Source organism: Vigna angularis, chromosome 5 (assembly GCF_016808095.1).
Source record: "Vigna angularis cultivar LongXiaoDou No.4 chromosome 5, ASM1680809v1, whole genome shotgun sequence".
Classification (NCBI taxonomy): Eukaryota; Viridiplantae; Streptophyta; class Magnoliopsida; order Fabales; family Fabaceae; genus Vigna; species Vigna angularis.
The window spans coordinates 17,265,066-17,281,390 of record NC_068974.1 but is presented as its reverse complement, the minus strand read 5'-3'; the positions used below and the strand labels follow the sequence as shown (position 1 = coordinate 17,281,390).

Genomic DNA, 16,325 nt, shown 5'->3' with positions numbered 1-16,325 from the left:
TTTAAATTCAATAAAAATCATTAAAAAGGTGGAACTTTTATTTGTTCATTGTGAAAACTGACTCCTTTCCAGAATAAATATAAAAATCTTTCACTGTGAAATAAATTATTGTATTGAATTTTACTGTTATTTTATTAATTATTATACTTTGATCCATTCAAATTAGAGATTTCTAGTATGGATAGAAAAATTCGAACATAAATTAAAATATTTATCTTTCAAGTAAATAGGATGTAAAATATGTTGATAGGAAAATTAAAATTGGTTCTGTTACCACAACTTTGTACTTCCATATATAGCAGAAAAAACTGCAGTACTCAGAAGTAAACAAACATTTCCTTATAGCATGGATCATGTTTCATTTTTGGAACATTCATTACTTTGCTGACAAAGTTGTCATGTCTTTAATAAGGCAAAAGTAGAGTCTAACCAACCTACACTACACTACTCTAAACTAAATTGTCAAATTTTCTGTCACAGATCTTTTTCAGAATTTTAACTATGATCAACCACTCTCAAACATAAACATATGGTCTCAACCATTGGATGGTACATGGTAATATTTCCCTTTACACATGCACCTATAAACTACAGGGCAAGACTCTGCAACCATGCACTTGTAGCTCACTATCACCCTCTTGCAAGGAAAACAAGAACCACATGCATGAGAACAATCTGGCAAAGCAGACCCTGTTGGGTACAGTTCCATTCTCATGTCTTTCTTTGCTCCATTCTACAAACAAAAATTATTCATGGATGAAAAATATGTATGTTTACATCAATATATACTTTCAATGATAATTTTATCATTGTTGTTTAACAAATTACAAGTAGCTGAACAACCATTAATCATTCCAATGAGTAAGTTTTGAATTCTAACCTTTTTTCAGCAAAAAATACTCGGTTTTTCGTAACAATTTTCAAAAGAGAAAAAGTATCTTTATTTTACAAGTGTCCATGGATAAGTTTATTCAAACATAGCTAGATATGGTTGGATTCTATGAACAGTGAAATTAAATTATTGGAAACAAACCTCTTCAGTTGCTGCTGCTTTCTGCTGCAAATTGATAGACTTAGCTGAAGAAAAATAAAAACAAACACACATGAATGTTCTGCAGTAAATGGTCATTTAAACGGCAACATAGTCATAATAATGAGCAAATATAAAGAGACACTTTGTTACTAAAATAATATAATACACTTATTCTAGAAAATTTCAATTTTATACTTGATGCAGAGTTCACTGAGAAGTGTTAGCTGCATGTTAATTACACAACAAATTCAAAACATTGTACTGTCTTTAAGGTTTTACTGATACATTTGATTGGAGCATGTGTGCATGAAGTTCTGCAACATTAAGTAAAGTAGAGATTTTTACTTACCATGATTAGGGATGATCCCAAGGCCGAAGCCATTAGAAAGTGAAATGAAGAAGGAAAGTAGAAAGAAAAACTTGAAGGCCTGAATTGAGAAAATGGTCATATTCTGTGAAACTAAGAAGACTATTTTGATCAGTAGAATGAATTGTTGATGAAAGTGAAGAAGATGGAGATGAAAGTTAGGGAGAAAATTGTTGATGTGAATGTAGAATTATATACATGAAGATGCAAAAGTCCTTTTAAATGTACAATGAGGTACACCTGCTGCATTTCACATGATCCACGCCTCTTCTGAAGCTTTCACAAGGTTTCTTACTATTCTAAAATAAAAACATTATTATTATTATTATTATTATTATTATTATTATTGTTATTATTATTATTATGTTCACTGTTATTATTAACTACTAGTGAAAGATTTTAATAAGTAAATAAAAAAAAGTGATAGTGGTTAAATAAAAGCAATGGGTGTTTTGTTATGTGATGCACTGTTGAGAGGTCTGAATGCTTGCAACAGTGTAAAAAATAACATACAAAATGTTTATATCTAGACTCATAACTAATCTTATATGTATATATATCATTTATAACATTAATAAATGAGATTTTTTATTATTTTACCATTTAAATAATTTTTCTTTTAAGCAAAAATAACTATACATAATTAAAAAAATTATTTATCATAAATAAAAGTTATCTATAATCAAATTATAAATTTGTTTTATGAAAATTTTTCTAATTTAATAATTATTATAATAAAAAATTTATTAGTTTTTGTAATTATATAAAAATTAAATACATATGCATGTAAAAAATTATATTATTTTGATGTAGACATTTCATATTTATGAATTAGCTTGAGATGTTGCCATAAAAAGATACACAATTATACAATAGGAAGGTTCTTGAGCATGAAATGGGCCCATAGTTAATGGCAGAGTTTCTTGTACCATTTTTTTTTTATAATATACTTGCTGTCTTATAAATATAAATTGATAAAAAAAAGTTGTATTTATTTGCATTGATCACGTAATTTAATTTAAGTGACATTGATAATTTAATTTTGTATGTCATCTTAATTACTAGTGTCAGGTTAAGATGTGAATGATAATGATGCATTTGAATGTATTTATTATTGTCATGTGAATTACATCATCTATCTCTTTCATTATTTTTCATATTAACTACTAATGTCACATTTTAAAAATTAAATAGTTAACAAAAGAATGTGAGACAAAAATACCCAACAATTATATTTTGAACATCAAATTCATGCAGTTATGAAAATAAAAGAATTTTTTTTTTCACTTATTCTAATCAAGGCTACATATTTTTAGTCTCTTAGTTTTAGTTTATAAAAAAATTGTCTGATTTCTATATTAATGGTTTTATTTTTATTGATAGATCTCACTTAATTAATATTGATAGATTAATGAAATCGCGTCACACCTTTTTAATTAGTATATAGACACATTCATATAATATGTATTGCTAGACTCATTTAATTAGTGTATATTTAGACTCATGGATGTGTATTGTAAGACTCGTTTAATCAGCGAGTGAACAAACTTGTTTAATGTGTGTTAACAAACTCGTCTAATTTGTGTATATCTAATTAGTGCTAGACTTATTTAATAAGTATATAAGCATACTCATCTAATGTTTGTTGCTAGAGTTGTTTAATTACTATATGAACATAGTAGTCCAATTAATGCATATGTAGACTCTTTTAATTGTATTATAAAACTCTTGTTTAACTAGTAAATAGACAAACTCGTCTAATATATATTAATACACTCAATTTGTGTAATGTAAATTAACAGACTCATCTAATATATATATATATATATATATATATATATATATATATATATATATATATATATTATAAATTAAAAACTAGAAATTTTGTTCTTAAAGATCGTTAACTTTTCATTTTTTATTTTCTCGAAGGATTTTCTTCTCATTTTTCAATAAATATATTTAAGTAATTAGATTTATAAGATAAGTATTATTTTTATTATAAAATTCAGTATAAATAAATATTTTTAATATATAAATTGTATTATATATAAATTTTTTTTTAAATAAATATTTTTGAAAGCATAAGTTATACTTTATATTTACAATAAAAACATTGAATTATGATAAACGTTATCTTTTATATTTATAATAAAAGAATCAAATGATACAAAATTATTTTTAAGAAAACAAAACTACCCTGTATATTTTCTAGTCTTTAAATTTTATTATTAGGGACTAAACTGATTTTGAAAATATAATGTTATGTCCACAAATTTAATATTGACGAACTAACATGATTATTTTTTCCAAAACAAATTTTATTTTAGAAACTAATTTTTTTCAAACAGAGATTAAAGGGCCAAACCAATATCCATCTCAAAATATAAGAGAAACATAACTAATATATATATCTAACTTATAAAAGAGTCCGTGAAGAAAAGTGAGAATTTTAAACTTTTTTTTCTTAAAACATATTTATATCTAACTTATAAGAGTTATACGTAAAAATGAGTTTTTATATCTAACTTATAAGAAATAAAATTATCTTTCCTGCTTCTAATATTCTATAAGTCAAATATAAATATTGATCATTTAATTCCAAAAATGTTACGTCTATTACTTATATAGGGTTAAATATGTTTTTGGTCCCTTAACTTTCAGCGAAAATTGGAATTAGTCCCTCCTCAAAACTTTGGCCTAATTTAGTCTCCAAACTTTAGAAATGTGTGAATTTAGTCCTTTTAATTAAATTTTGTTAGGTTTATTTTGATGTTTTAAGTGCGTTTCATGATAGCATTTGAGTTGTTTACACCGTTTGACACATTTTTGCTTCAATATTCACTGAGAAATACATTTGAAACATCAAATAAAGTTAACAAAATTGGGTTAAAAGGACTAAATTCACACATTTCTAAAGTTTGGGACTAAATTAGTCCAAAGTTTTGAAGAGAGACTAATTCCAATTTTCACTGAAAGTTAAGGGATCAAAAACATATTTAACCCACTTAATGTAAATTCAATGACATAGTAAACTATTTTTGTGTTAGCCATAAATGAATGATGAAAAAAATTTGAGGATAATTGAAAATAAAATTGATTGTATTTATAGGAGTGAAGATAAATAATTTGGGAGAAAATCACCACATTATTTATCATATTTAAAAAAAAAACAGTTAAACATTACATATTTATTATTTTATTTTATTCCCACTTAGTTTTAATATTGATTTTGTTTTATCCTTTGTTATTTATTTTGATGTGAAGCAATGAAGTGGGGACAGAAAATTAAATAAGAAGGAAGAGATGCAGACGTGATAGGAGTTAAAGTAGTAACTGAGATAAACGTGAGATCATGGTTTCGGAATAAATGAACCCATTTCTTGTACCGAAATCCACTGCTTCACTTCAAACTTCTTATGACCTTTTTAATTCATACATCAATAAATATGTCTCTTTTGAATTCCCATTAAAATATATATTGGATTTTAAATTTGGACTCACATAATCAAACTAATTTTCAATTTTTTTAATCTAGTTTAAATTTATATTTTTTGCTATATATAAAACTTCCAGAACTCAAACGGCCTTCTAGAACTCCCAGTATCTTAAACATGGCAGCAATAAAGTTCCAAGAAGATGATATAGTAGCTAGAAAGGTTCACGGGTAAATCAATAAATGCAGAGTTCGAATGGAAATATATGAGGAGCCACCAAACTCATTTTGCAACATATGTTTTCTGAATAGTTATTTTGAAATATTTTCCATGTTCATTTCGGAACCCTAATAATGTATTCTTGTGAAAAACTTTCATTCTAGAAGACTAATCAAACATTTTTTCATAAATCACTTCTACTTCAATCAATTTTTTAACAACAACCACTCTTTGTTACTAGATGACTATTTTTAGTAAACCAGTTACTTATGACTAAGTAGACTTTGTGAGTAATGATGAAAGAAGAATTACAAGGTTGTTTGTTAGAGAGGACAATCATTTGTAGATATATGTCTAAAGAGGAATTAACTAATCATTAAATAAAATCAAGAACTTCAACATACAAAGAATGAACAATATCTCTTTTGACACACAAATGATTAACAATTTTTCTAACAAAAATAATAATACTCAATCACAAGACACGTTTAATGAAAGTTCTTATTCTACCCACACTATGTTTTTCAAAGTTTTCTTTTCACAAATATTGAGAGTTCTAGCATACAACTCTTAAATTTCTGAGTGAAAAGTTTTTTGAAATTAGGTTTATGTTAAATACTTATGACTTATATTTTGAAAATTAGGTCAGAAACTGAAGAATCTATTTCGCAACTGTCACTTATAATCGATTATCATAAGCAGTAATCAATTATTATAGAAACTATTTCAAAAATTATTTTTTTGTTGTGATAATCGATTACCTTATGATTCTAACATCTAAAATCATATTAGCTTCACCAATATCTTTCATTTCAAATTTAGAACCTAAAAATAATTTAGTTCTAAAGACAATTTCATTGCATGTACAAAATATTAACATCCATATACAAACATATAATGACACAATCACCATGTTCAAATTTAGAGTACACGCATTTATCAGCATCATTAGATGAAAAACCATCACAACATAACACATTATCAAGTTTCTCATGCTATTGTTATGATGCTTGTTTCAACCCATTTAAAGATTTTAAAAGTTTGCACACTTTGTTCTCTTGACCAAGAAAAACACACCCTTCAAGTTGAATCATATAAATTTATTTCTCTAATTCATCATTTAGAGAAGTAATCTTAACATCAATTTAGTGTATCATTAGCTTATGGATAAGCAACTAGAGCTAACAAAACTCAAATAGAGGAAATCCTAATCACAAGGGCAAAAGTATCAAAGTAATCTATGTTGGATTTTTGAGTAAAACATTTTGCTACTAATATTTTCATATACTACTCTATGAATCCATCAAGGTGATATACTTTTTCTTAAAGATTATTTACAATAAATGAGTTTTTCTTATTTAGATAAGTCTATACTAAGGTCCAAATATTATTTTTCTCGATTGATCAAATTTCAGTTCTAATGATTTTATCCCAATGTATTACATCAAGAGAACTAATAGCTTATAAAATACTTGTTGGATCATTTTAAACTAAATAAAGTTTTGGCATTATACAACACAATCTCTCTCTTCTCATTTTTAGAGTTGCTTTATATAGTTATGGAGAAAATAGTTATTAGGAAACCATTTTTGTCTTTGAAAGCTTCAAATCTTTTTGAAGGTTTTTTTTTTGGACGAGAGTGATATTAAACAAGGGTTAAATATGTTTTTCATCCTTTAAGTATCACACGATTTTGGGTTTAGTCCCTACTCGAAACTTTGATGGTTTTTAGTCCTCATAGTTTTAAAACTCTTACTATTAGTCCTTAAAATTAGACGGCGTTAACTTTTAGTAGATGTGGCAAACGGCAAGGCCACGTCTTATGCCAGCTTACCTCTTCAGTCTCTGTCACGTTCGTCTTCTTCGGCATAGCAGAGCCTCCATTGGACCAGCCGTCGTGCCGGACCTTCCGCTCAGTCCAAGGCGTCGCCGGCGACACCAATCGCCACCGGGACCATTATCGGTCGGCGTCGATTTCTCTCTCCTTTCCTTTTCTCCGCGTGCGAGAGAAGCTCTCTTGTTCCTCCGCCAATCGCCACCTGAGAAAGTCGAGAAGAGATATTTATTGTTCAATCGGAAAAAAATATTTATTAGGTGAAGTAAAAAAAAAAGAAACTTTGTAAGAGAGTCCATACTTGCATCACTGTAAAACTAAAAAGACAGAAGAGATATTTCAGAGAGCAAGTCACATGGTATCCTTGTTCAGAACGAGTGATTGAATTCATCCAACTATAAGTACAGTGAAGCAAAAAATAGATAAGCAACAACAGACACACTGATCAGAAGAATGGAAACACACCAATCTTTGTTAGACAACCCTAGAAAATCCGTTTCCAAAACTATATGCTTAATCTTCTCTGTAGCTGTTGTGCTAACTTCATCAGCTCTTATTGCTTCCTATATCTCAAAACCCTCTCCCTTATTCAACCACGACATTTCTCACCGTGTTTGTGATCATGCAATTGATCCTTCAGCCTGCTTGGCACATGTCTTGGAAGTGGAACAAGATCCGATGTTCGGTGCCACACAAAACCATAGATTCGGATTGCTCAAATCCTTTTTAATGAAATCCACCTCACACATTGAGAGAGTGATAGGGGCATCCAACGCTATGAGGGTGAGGATGAACAATCCAGGAGAAGAAGCCGCTTTGCGGGATTGCGTGGAGCTGATGGAGTTGTCCGTGGACAGAGTTTGGGACTCAAAGGCCAACCTAACCAAAGGGACCACTGATTCGGCGCAAGATGCCCACACTTGGCTAAGAAGGGTGCTCACCAATCATGTAACTTACTTGGAGGGACTGAAGGGGCGAGCTCCAAGGGTGATGGAGGCAGAGGTTCAGGACTTGATCTCGAGAGCAAGAAGCTCTTTAGCCATGTTCGTTGCTGTTTTGCCTCCAAATCCGGAGGTTGAAGTCGTGTCGCTAATTGAGAGAGCTTCTTTCGTGCGAGGCTCGACTTTCTCAGGTGGCGATTGGCGGAGGAACGAGAGAGCTTCTCTCGCGCGCGGAGAAAAGGCAAGGAGAGAGAAATCGATGCCAACCGACAATGGTCCCGGTGGCGATTGGTGTCGCCGGCGACGCCTTGGCCTGAGCGGAAGGTCCGGCATGGCGGCTGGTCCGATGGAGGCTCTGCTCTTCCGGAGAAGACGAACGTGACAAAGACTGAAGAGGTAAGCTGGCATAAGACGTGACCTTGTCGTTTGCCACATCTACTAAAACTACGAGGACTAAAAACCATCAAAGTTTCGAGTAGAGACTAAACCCAAAATCGTGTGATACTTAAAGGATGAAAAACATATTTAACCCATTAAACAATACATTAAATACAGTCCATGCAAAATTTATTTTCTCTTTTCTTCTTGCATAACTCGGTAGTTAGATGTAGTTATAGACAATGTGTTTCTCCACGAACTTGTGTCATGCCATACAAAATAGATAATTCTTCCAAACTTAACAATGTGTACTTCAGGAAATTTATGAATAAAAACAATTTTACCTTGTGTTGAAGAGATTTTCTAAGGTGATTCATCCTTTGATATTGAATATCTTTTGCATAAATAATAGAACGTAACATAGCATAATCATTCACATGTTTTCGTATAGTAAGATGTTTGTTTACTTTTATGTGGTTATTATTTATACCATATTGATGAGTCAATATTTTATTCACTTCACTTAGTTTATTGTACCGAATTTAATCGGGGAATTGTGCTTAATTGTCCGGTATTTTCCCGTTTTTGCTAATTGTGCTTAATTTGACCAAAAATTCTTATTTCAATTAATTTGAATTATTTGGACTAATTATTTGCATTTTTAATTGTAGGGAAATTGTTGGATATTATTTGGGACATTTGGAGGTCAAAAGAAAATGCCACATCAATTTTATTTTAAACTAAAATGAGAGAGGAGGTGTGGATTTCAGTTTTAGGGGTGCGTCCAGCAAAGAAGGAGCCCACGGCTGGAAGCAGAAATAAGCACACGGTCCAGAGAAATGGTGGGTTGCACGGAGTAAGTAAAAACTCACGGGATGGAGAGGGAGCTGTTCCAGCCGTCACGGAGTGAGAAAATGAAGAATTGATTTTGGCTTGTTATTGGAGGGGTGCACACGGTCTGCAGCACTCACGGTCCAGCAGAGAAGTGAAAACGTGGTGCTGGAAGAAAAAAAAAAATTATTCACGGTCCAGGAAGAAGAGAGGAAGAAGCGAGAGCTCTCGGTTGGAGGTGAAAAAGGTTTTGTCCAGTGCACACTTAGAGGTCCAGCAGCCACCTATGAGTTTGGCTTTCTTGGCTTTGAAGAAAGTAGGTTACGGAAATGAGAGAGGGATGGAGGGTTCCAGTAGAGTAGTTTTTCCAGTAGTGTAGTGTAGTGTAATGTAGAGTAAAGAGGGCAGTGAGTGAGAGAGGACCGTGAGTGAGGAGGTGCTGGAACAGTAGAAGCTTGTGATAGAGAAAGGGAGGTGGCACAATGCTGAATCACGGAAGTTGGAGGTGTGCGGGAAGGAGGTGTCTCGGCCTGGAGCTGTAGCCGCCACCTATGAGAAATTGTTTTTGGCTTTAAAAATATGTAGTCACGGAAGGGGCTCCAGCCACCACTCTTCTCTTGGTTTTTCACTTTTGAACTTTTAGGATGGCTTGAAAGGGGGTCACGGCCTGACAGGAGAATAAAAGGTGCAGCAGCCACCTTGGGAAAAGGGATCTTCTTTCATTTTTAGAAGTGAAGCACCTAGAAGAGGACGTGACTAGGGAGAAAGGTTCTCGGTCACAGCTACTGTGTCACGTCCACGAGGGGTAGCTCCATAGTTTTTATCTTTCTTTACTAGCTTATAGCATGAACCGAATCCACTTGGTTGATTATTAATATTGGACTACTGCACACATTATCTTTAAAAGTATGGTTTAAATGATGAAGATTCATTTTCTTTTCAATTGGAATGTGCGTATGGTTTCTTCAGAAGAAGACAAATCCAATAGGTTTTATTTTTGTTGTATTCTCACTTGAACGGAAGCTAATTTATTTTATGTGATGGATTTGCATTTCAACTTTTCAGCTTTTCACTGTTTAGCTTAATTGTTGCATTTAATTTTAGTTCAAACACTTTTCATTTTAATGTTGCCTATTTTGCTTGGTTGTGATATTTTAGTCATAATGTTAGTAGTGACCAATCAATTTAATTCTTTATTTGAAACCGTTTTACATTTCTCTTTGCATTCGTGTCATATTTGAGTTCAATTGCATTCAGAAACCTTTCACAAAACCCCCCCCTACGTGTTTGATCTGAGACTGAACCGCAATTTGGTCCTTGAGAGACGACCTAGGAGTCACTTCCTAGTTTATACTGCATTAATTTTGCAATCAATTTTTGTGGGAGGTGCGACCCTCTCATCAAAATGGCGCCGCTGCCGGGGACCAATGGTTCGGTCTTAGGTTTTTGTTGTGTTTGTGTGTGTTGTGTTTTGTCTTGTGTTGTGATGTGATGTGATGTGATGTGATGTTCTGTTTTGTGTGTGCGTGTTCCACGTATAAATGTGTTGTGTTTTATTTGTTTCGTGATTTTTAGTATTCTTCTTTTTCCATGTCTACCTATTTTGATTTCGTGAATACTACTTGTTTTGCTAGTGCCTCTGATTATGATTCCCCTTCTGCATGTTACTATGATTGTAATTCATATTCTGCTGATTTCTATGTTGAGAACAATATGACTCATCCTCTAATTTCTGAGAGTGCTCTTTGTGAGCCGGTTTCACTTAAGGAGGATGATCTTCATTGCGATCTCACCCCTGGACTGATACATTTGCTGCCTAAGTTTCATGGTTTTGCAGGAGAATGCCCACACAGACATTTGGAGGAGCTCCACATCATGTGCTCTTCAATGAAGCCTCCAGATGTCCCTCTTGATTACATTTTCTTGAGCGCATTTCCGCATTCATTACAAGGAGCAGCTAAGGATTGGAAAGACTCTCTTCCTCTGAGATCCGTTACCGATTGGGGATATCTTGAGCATCAGTTTCTGAGCAAATTTTCCCTTGTGCAATATGTTTACAACAACGGTCTTGGATGGAATGACACTAGTTTGGGATGGTATGATGCTCCACAGCAATATCAGGAAGCACCACCTCAGAATGCTTTTATGCCTCCACCAGTCCAGCAATACCAGAGTCAACAACATGATGCTCCTGTCCAAATAGCTCCTCAGCTTTCTACTTCTGAGCCTACATTGCAGGAGTTGTTGGAGCAGATGACCATGCAGAACCTTCAGTTTCAGCAAGAGAACATGCAGTTTCAGCAGGAAATAGGAGCTGCCATTCAGAATATGACTGATCAGATAGGGCAGATGGCCACTCAACTCACTGAGGAACAGTCTCAAGATTCAGAGTTACCATTTCAGACTGTTCAGATTCCAGATGATGTTAGTGTCATCCACATAGGAGATGGGGAGCAGAGTCATGCGCTTACTACTGTGCCACCTACTCTCCCACCTTCAAATGTCCCTATTCTTGCGATTGAGGAGATAGATCCTGATGATGATTTGGAGGACCAGGAAAGTATAAGCAGAAATTGTGAGCCAGGTAGACCACTTTCATATTCCACCACTTTACCAATCTTCAGGGAAGTGGAGGTAAACATACCTCAATTTGATTATGTTGATGATTATGCTGTTGAGGGGTATGTTGATGATTATATTGTTGATGAGAATGTTTTTAATTCTCCCTCTATGCATGATGAGAACCACTTTTTGCTATCACATCCAAATGTTTATTCTCCATGCACTGAACATGAATCTGAGTCTGTTGTTGATATTGCTTTTGAATTTGAAATTGATTCATGTTCTGAGAGTATATTTGTTGTTCAGCCTGTTACACTGGGATTGGGTTTTATACCCCTGCGTGTCAATTCTTTGGAGCCACAATGTACTAACCATGTTGCAGGAGGTACATATGAATTTGACCAACAAACACCCACAGTGGAAGACAAGGGTGCTTACATACACAATAGTTTGAATATCAATAGGCACCGGCTGAACCCACTCATCAACAATCTTTGCTTCTTAGATCCAGCTGTGGAAGACATTTCCCTGCTAGATCAAATCTGGAGGATGAAGAAATTCTTCCTCAAAACTTCCCTGTTGGATCCTATGACGGAAGACATCTCCCTGATAGTCCAAAATTGGCAACTGCCACCATGACCAGGGGAGTTTTCTTTTTCCCTTCTCCCCCTTTCCGTACTTTTATTGCACTTGTCCATGATCTGTTCACTGTTCTGATTTCTGATCTTATTGTTTGTGACACATTGAGGACACTGTGTAGTTTAAGTGTGGTCTATTGGGGGAGATTTTTATTTTTCTTTGATAGTTTTTGTTTTTCTTGGTTAAATTTTTTTTTCTTTTTCTAGGTAGTGTTTGTTTTGTTTTGTGTACAGTTTTACATGTTTCTCTTGATTTCTGGACTTTGTTTGGGTTGTAGACTTATCATTTCACTTCACTTGATTGATACTTATTGGTTTGAAATCCCTTGTTTTTCTTTGCTTGGGAAGATGATTATGATGTTTGAGAGGTTGAACTGATTGTGACAATTACCCTGTGTGAGATTTGAGCCACTTTATGTTCTTTCTTGTGTGTGATATGTCTCCTGATTGCTTGCGCATATGACTTGGCTTGACTCTTGTTGACAATTCTTGATTGATATGCATGTTTGGAAGTGATAAAGGCATTTTTGTTTTTGAGCCTCTCTAGCCAAATAAGCTTACCTTGTTCTGATCCTTTGAAAACCCCTTTTGAGCCTATACTTTCCTCAATTCTTTGTTTTGAAGCTCATACACTAGCCCTAAGTGAAAAACCATGATTACCTTAACCTTAGGGAACTTTGGAGCTTTGGAAGTGTCTTGGGAACAAGTGTGGTCTCCTTGGGGATTCTGATGAATTGGCTAGTTGGTTCCTCTTCTTGTTTTGTTTTTGTAAATATGTTGTGTATCTTGTCTCTTGAAATTGTGTGCTGAATAGAGTAAAGAAAAGAGACAGGATGAAAAAAAAAAAAAAAAAAGAGAGAGTAGAAAAACAATGAAAAATGAAAAAAAAATTGTGAATAATGGAGTCAAGAAGAGGATGGAATTAGAGGTTGTGGGTGTGTTTGAATGTTTTTACACTTGTTCCCCATTGCTCCTCTATTTCTTTTGGTTTGTAGCTTCTCATCCATATTTATCCTACCTTGTCCTTGGCCCCATTTCACCCATAAAAGACCTTTTGATTTGTACATGCATATGTTTTGAGTGTTGATATTAGAGGCTTGCCAAGTCTATTTGTGATTGCTTTCTTGAGTGCATTGAGTGACATTCTTTACCCTAGACACTTGAAAGAAACACTGTTAGTGCATCTGTGAGGTTTTGGTTACTTTTGATTCACCTCTTGAGCTGATTAATCATTTTGCCATGTCTTGAATTGCTTGGATGATTTCATGAGTATCTGCTTTCTCTGATTCATTATGTGTTGGAATTGTCTACTTCTTTTCTCTGTCCAGATTTCTTGAGGACTGTGTAAATTCTGTTTCTGTCCTTGTTAGTCTTTGTTTTCTGTATGCTAAGTCTGTGTCACCTTCCTAAAAGTCCTTTGAACTATTCCTTGATCTGCGTCTTGATTTTGCCCAGGAGTGCAAAAGACTAAGTGTGGTCTATTTTGATGAGTCAATATTTTATTCACTTCACTTAGTTTATTGTACCGAATTTAATCGGGGAATTGTGCTTAATTGTCCGGTATTTTCCCGTTTTTGCTAATTGTGCTTAATTTGACCAAAAATTCTTATTTCAATTAATTTGAATTATTTGGACTAATTATTTGCATTTTTAATTGTAGGGAAATTGTTGGATATTATTTGGGACATTTGGAGGTCAAAAGAAAATGCCACATCAATTTTATTTTAAACTAAAATGAGAGAGGAGGTGTGGATTTCAATTTTAGGGGTGCGTCCAGCAAAGAAGGAGCCCACGGCTGGAAGCAGAAATAAGCACACGGTCCAGAGAAATGGTGGGTTGCACGGAGTAAGTAAAAACTCACGGGATGGAGAGGGAGCTGTTCCAGCCGTCACGGAGTGAGAAAATGAAGAATTGATTTTGGCTTGTTATTGGAGGGGTGCACACGGTCTGCAGCACTCACGGTCCAGCAGAGAAGTGAAAACGTGGTGCTGGAAGAAAAAAAAAAATTATTCACGGTCCAGGAAGAAGAGAGGAAGAAGCGAGAGCTCTCGGTTGGAGGTGAAAAAGGTTTTGTCGAGTGCACACTTAGAGGTCCAGCAGCCACCTATGAGTTTGGCTTTCTTGGCTTTGAAGAAAGTAGGTTACGGAAATGAGAGGGGGATGGAGGGTTCCAGTAGAGTAGTTTTTCCAGTAGTGTAGTGTAGTGTAATGTAGAGTAAAGAGGGCAGTGAGTGAGAGAGGACCGTGAGTGAGGAGGTGCTGGAACAGTAGAAGCTTGTGATAGAGAAAGGGAGGTGGCACAATGCTGAATCACGGAAGTTGGAGGTGTGCGGGAAGGAGGTGTCTCGGCCTGGAGCTGTAGCCGCCACCTATGAGAAATTGTTTTTGGCTTTAAAAATATGTAGTCACGGAAGGGGCTCCAGCCACCACTCTTCTCTTGGTTTTTCACTTTTGAACTTTTAGGATGGCTTGAAAGGGGGTCACGGCCTGACAGGAGAATAAAAGGTGCAGCAGCCACCTTGGGAAAAGGGATCTTCTTTCATTTTTAGAAGTGAAGCACCTAGAAGAGGACGTGACTAGGGAGAAAGGTTCTCGGTCACAGCTACTGTGTCACGTCCACGAGGGGTAGCTCCATAGTTTTTATCTTTCTTTACTAGCTTATAGCATGAACCGAATCCACTTGGTTGATTATTAATATTGGACTACTGCACACATTATCTTTAAAAGTATGGTTTAAATGATGAAGATTCATTTTCTTTTCAATTGGAATGTGCGTATGGTTTCTTCAGAAGAAGACAAATCCAATAGGTTTTATTTTTGTTGTATTCTCACTTGAACGGAAGCTAATTTATTTTATGTGATGGATTTGCATTTCAACTTTTCAGCTTTTCACTGTTTAGCTTAATTGTTGCATTTAATTTTAGTTCAAACACTTTTCATTTTAATGTTGCCTATTTTGCTTGGTTGTGATATTTTAGTCATAATGTTAGTAGTGACCAATCAATTTAATTCTTTATTTGAAACCGTTTTACATTTCTCTTTGCATTCGTGTCATATTTGAGTTCAATTGCATTCAGAAACCTTTCACAAACCCCACCCCCCTACGTGTTTGATCTGAGACTGAACCGCAATTTGGTCCTTGAGAGACGACCTAGGAGTCACTTCCTAGTTTATACTACATTAATTTTGCAATCAATTTTTGTGGGAGGTGCGACCCTCTCATCACATATCAAATATAAAAACAAGACTCCATAGTGTCATGTCATCTATTAAATGGTATTAAATAAAAAGACTTGCATCTTGCATGTTCTATTATGGAAATAAACTATTATCTTTTAAGATGAAACATGAACATAATTTATACTTGATTATTTTTAACCATTTATCAAAACTATATCGTATTGATCTTTTTCCTCAAACTTTCCGTAAATCAAAATGTGGCAACCATGCTAAATAATCAAATCCAATATATTTCTGAAAACGAATTCAAGAATATAAAATAAATACAAACTCAACTATTCTTCAGCATAAACAACAATGCAATAGTGCTGGTAACGATGAAATGGTGTCCAACAGTGATAGTGCACAACGACAATATTGACTCCAACGATGGCAATTCGACATGGTGTGCAAGGCAGCAGGCAACCGTTGAGTGGCTGATATAGGCTCATTCAAACCCAAAATGATGCAACAAGGCGAAATCAGGAAGAGTTAGAATAAAATTATAGTTCAAGGGTATTTTACTGATTCTACCTTTACTATGCGTTACAGTGGCAAATATAGGGTGTAGGAAGAAAAAAGCCTTCATGTTAGAGTTCCGTCTATCCGTTTTTTAAAATAAAAATAAAAATAAAAATAATTCAAAATATTAATTTTGTTTTTGTATTATTTAACAAATTAAATGTATTGGAATTGTAACTTAAATTATTAACCCTCCCTACTTAAATACCAATTAATAATTACAATGTAATAATTTAAGACATAAATGTAATAATTATTTTATTTATCTAATTAAAGACATTAATTACTAAATTAAAAAACTTAAAAAATATTTATACGATTAATTTATATATACTTTTAATTAT

General features: G+C 33.8%; 2 protein-coding genes across 2 annotated transcripts; one reads left to right on the top strand and one right to left on the bottom strand.

Annotated features, from left to right (window-relative positions):
- Window positions 1-297: 297 nt before the first annotated feature.
- Window positions 298-1,567, bottom strand: LOC108339196 (protein EPIDERMAL PATTERNING FACTOR 2). Its single transcript, XM_017576337.2, has 3 exons — window positions 1,383-1,567; window positions 1,034-1,077; window positions 298-733 (listed from the first exon to the last, which is right to left on the bottom strand). Exons 1-3 carry the CDS (start codon window positions 1,480-1,482, stop codon window positions 536-538), a joined length of 342 nt encoding a protein of 113 aa, XP_017431826.1. The 5' UTR covers window positions 1,483-1,567; the 3' UTR covers window positions 298-535.
- A 5,776-nt stretch (window positions 1,568-7,343) lies between these two features.
- Window positions 7,344-8,213, top strand: LOC108339195 (pectinesterase/pectinesterase inhibitor). The gene has a single exon (XM_017576336.1). The coding sequence runs from the start codon at window positions 7,344-7,346 to the stop codon at window positions 8,211-8,213; it is 870 nt and encodes a 289-aa protein (XP_017431825.1).
- The last annotated feature ends 8,112 nt before the right edge of the window (window positions 8,214-16,325 follow it).

What these genes read in the sequence shown, in the direction of transcription:
- LOC108339196 (XM_017576337.2), bottom strand. Translation starts at nt 1,482, where the DNA reads ATGACCATTTTCTCAATTCAGGCCTTCAAGTTTTTCTTTCTACTTTCC. An exon ending in TGGGATCATCCCTAATCATG is followed by an intron (nt 1,078 to 1,382) that starts GTAAGTAAAAAT and finishes ATTTTTCTTCAG; the next exon opens with CTAAGTCTATCAATTTGCAG. An exon ending in AAGCAGCAGCAACTGAAGAG is followed by an intron (nt 734 to 1,033) that starts GTTTGTTTCCAA and finishes TTTTGTTTGTAG; the next exon opens with AATGGAGCAAAGAAAGACAT.
- LOC108339195 (XM_017576336.1), top strand. Translation starts at nt 7,344, where the DNA reads ATGGAAACACACCAATCTTTGTTAGACAACCCTAGAAAATCCGTTTCC.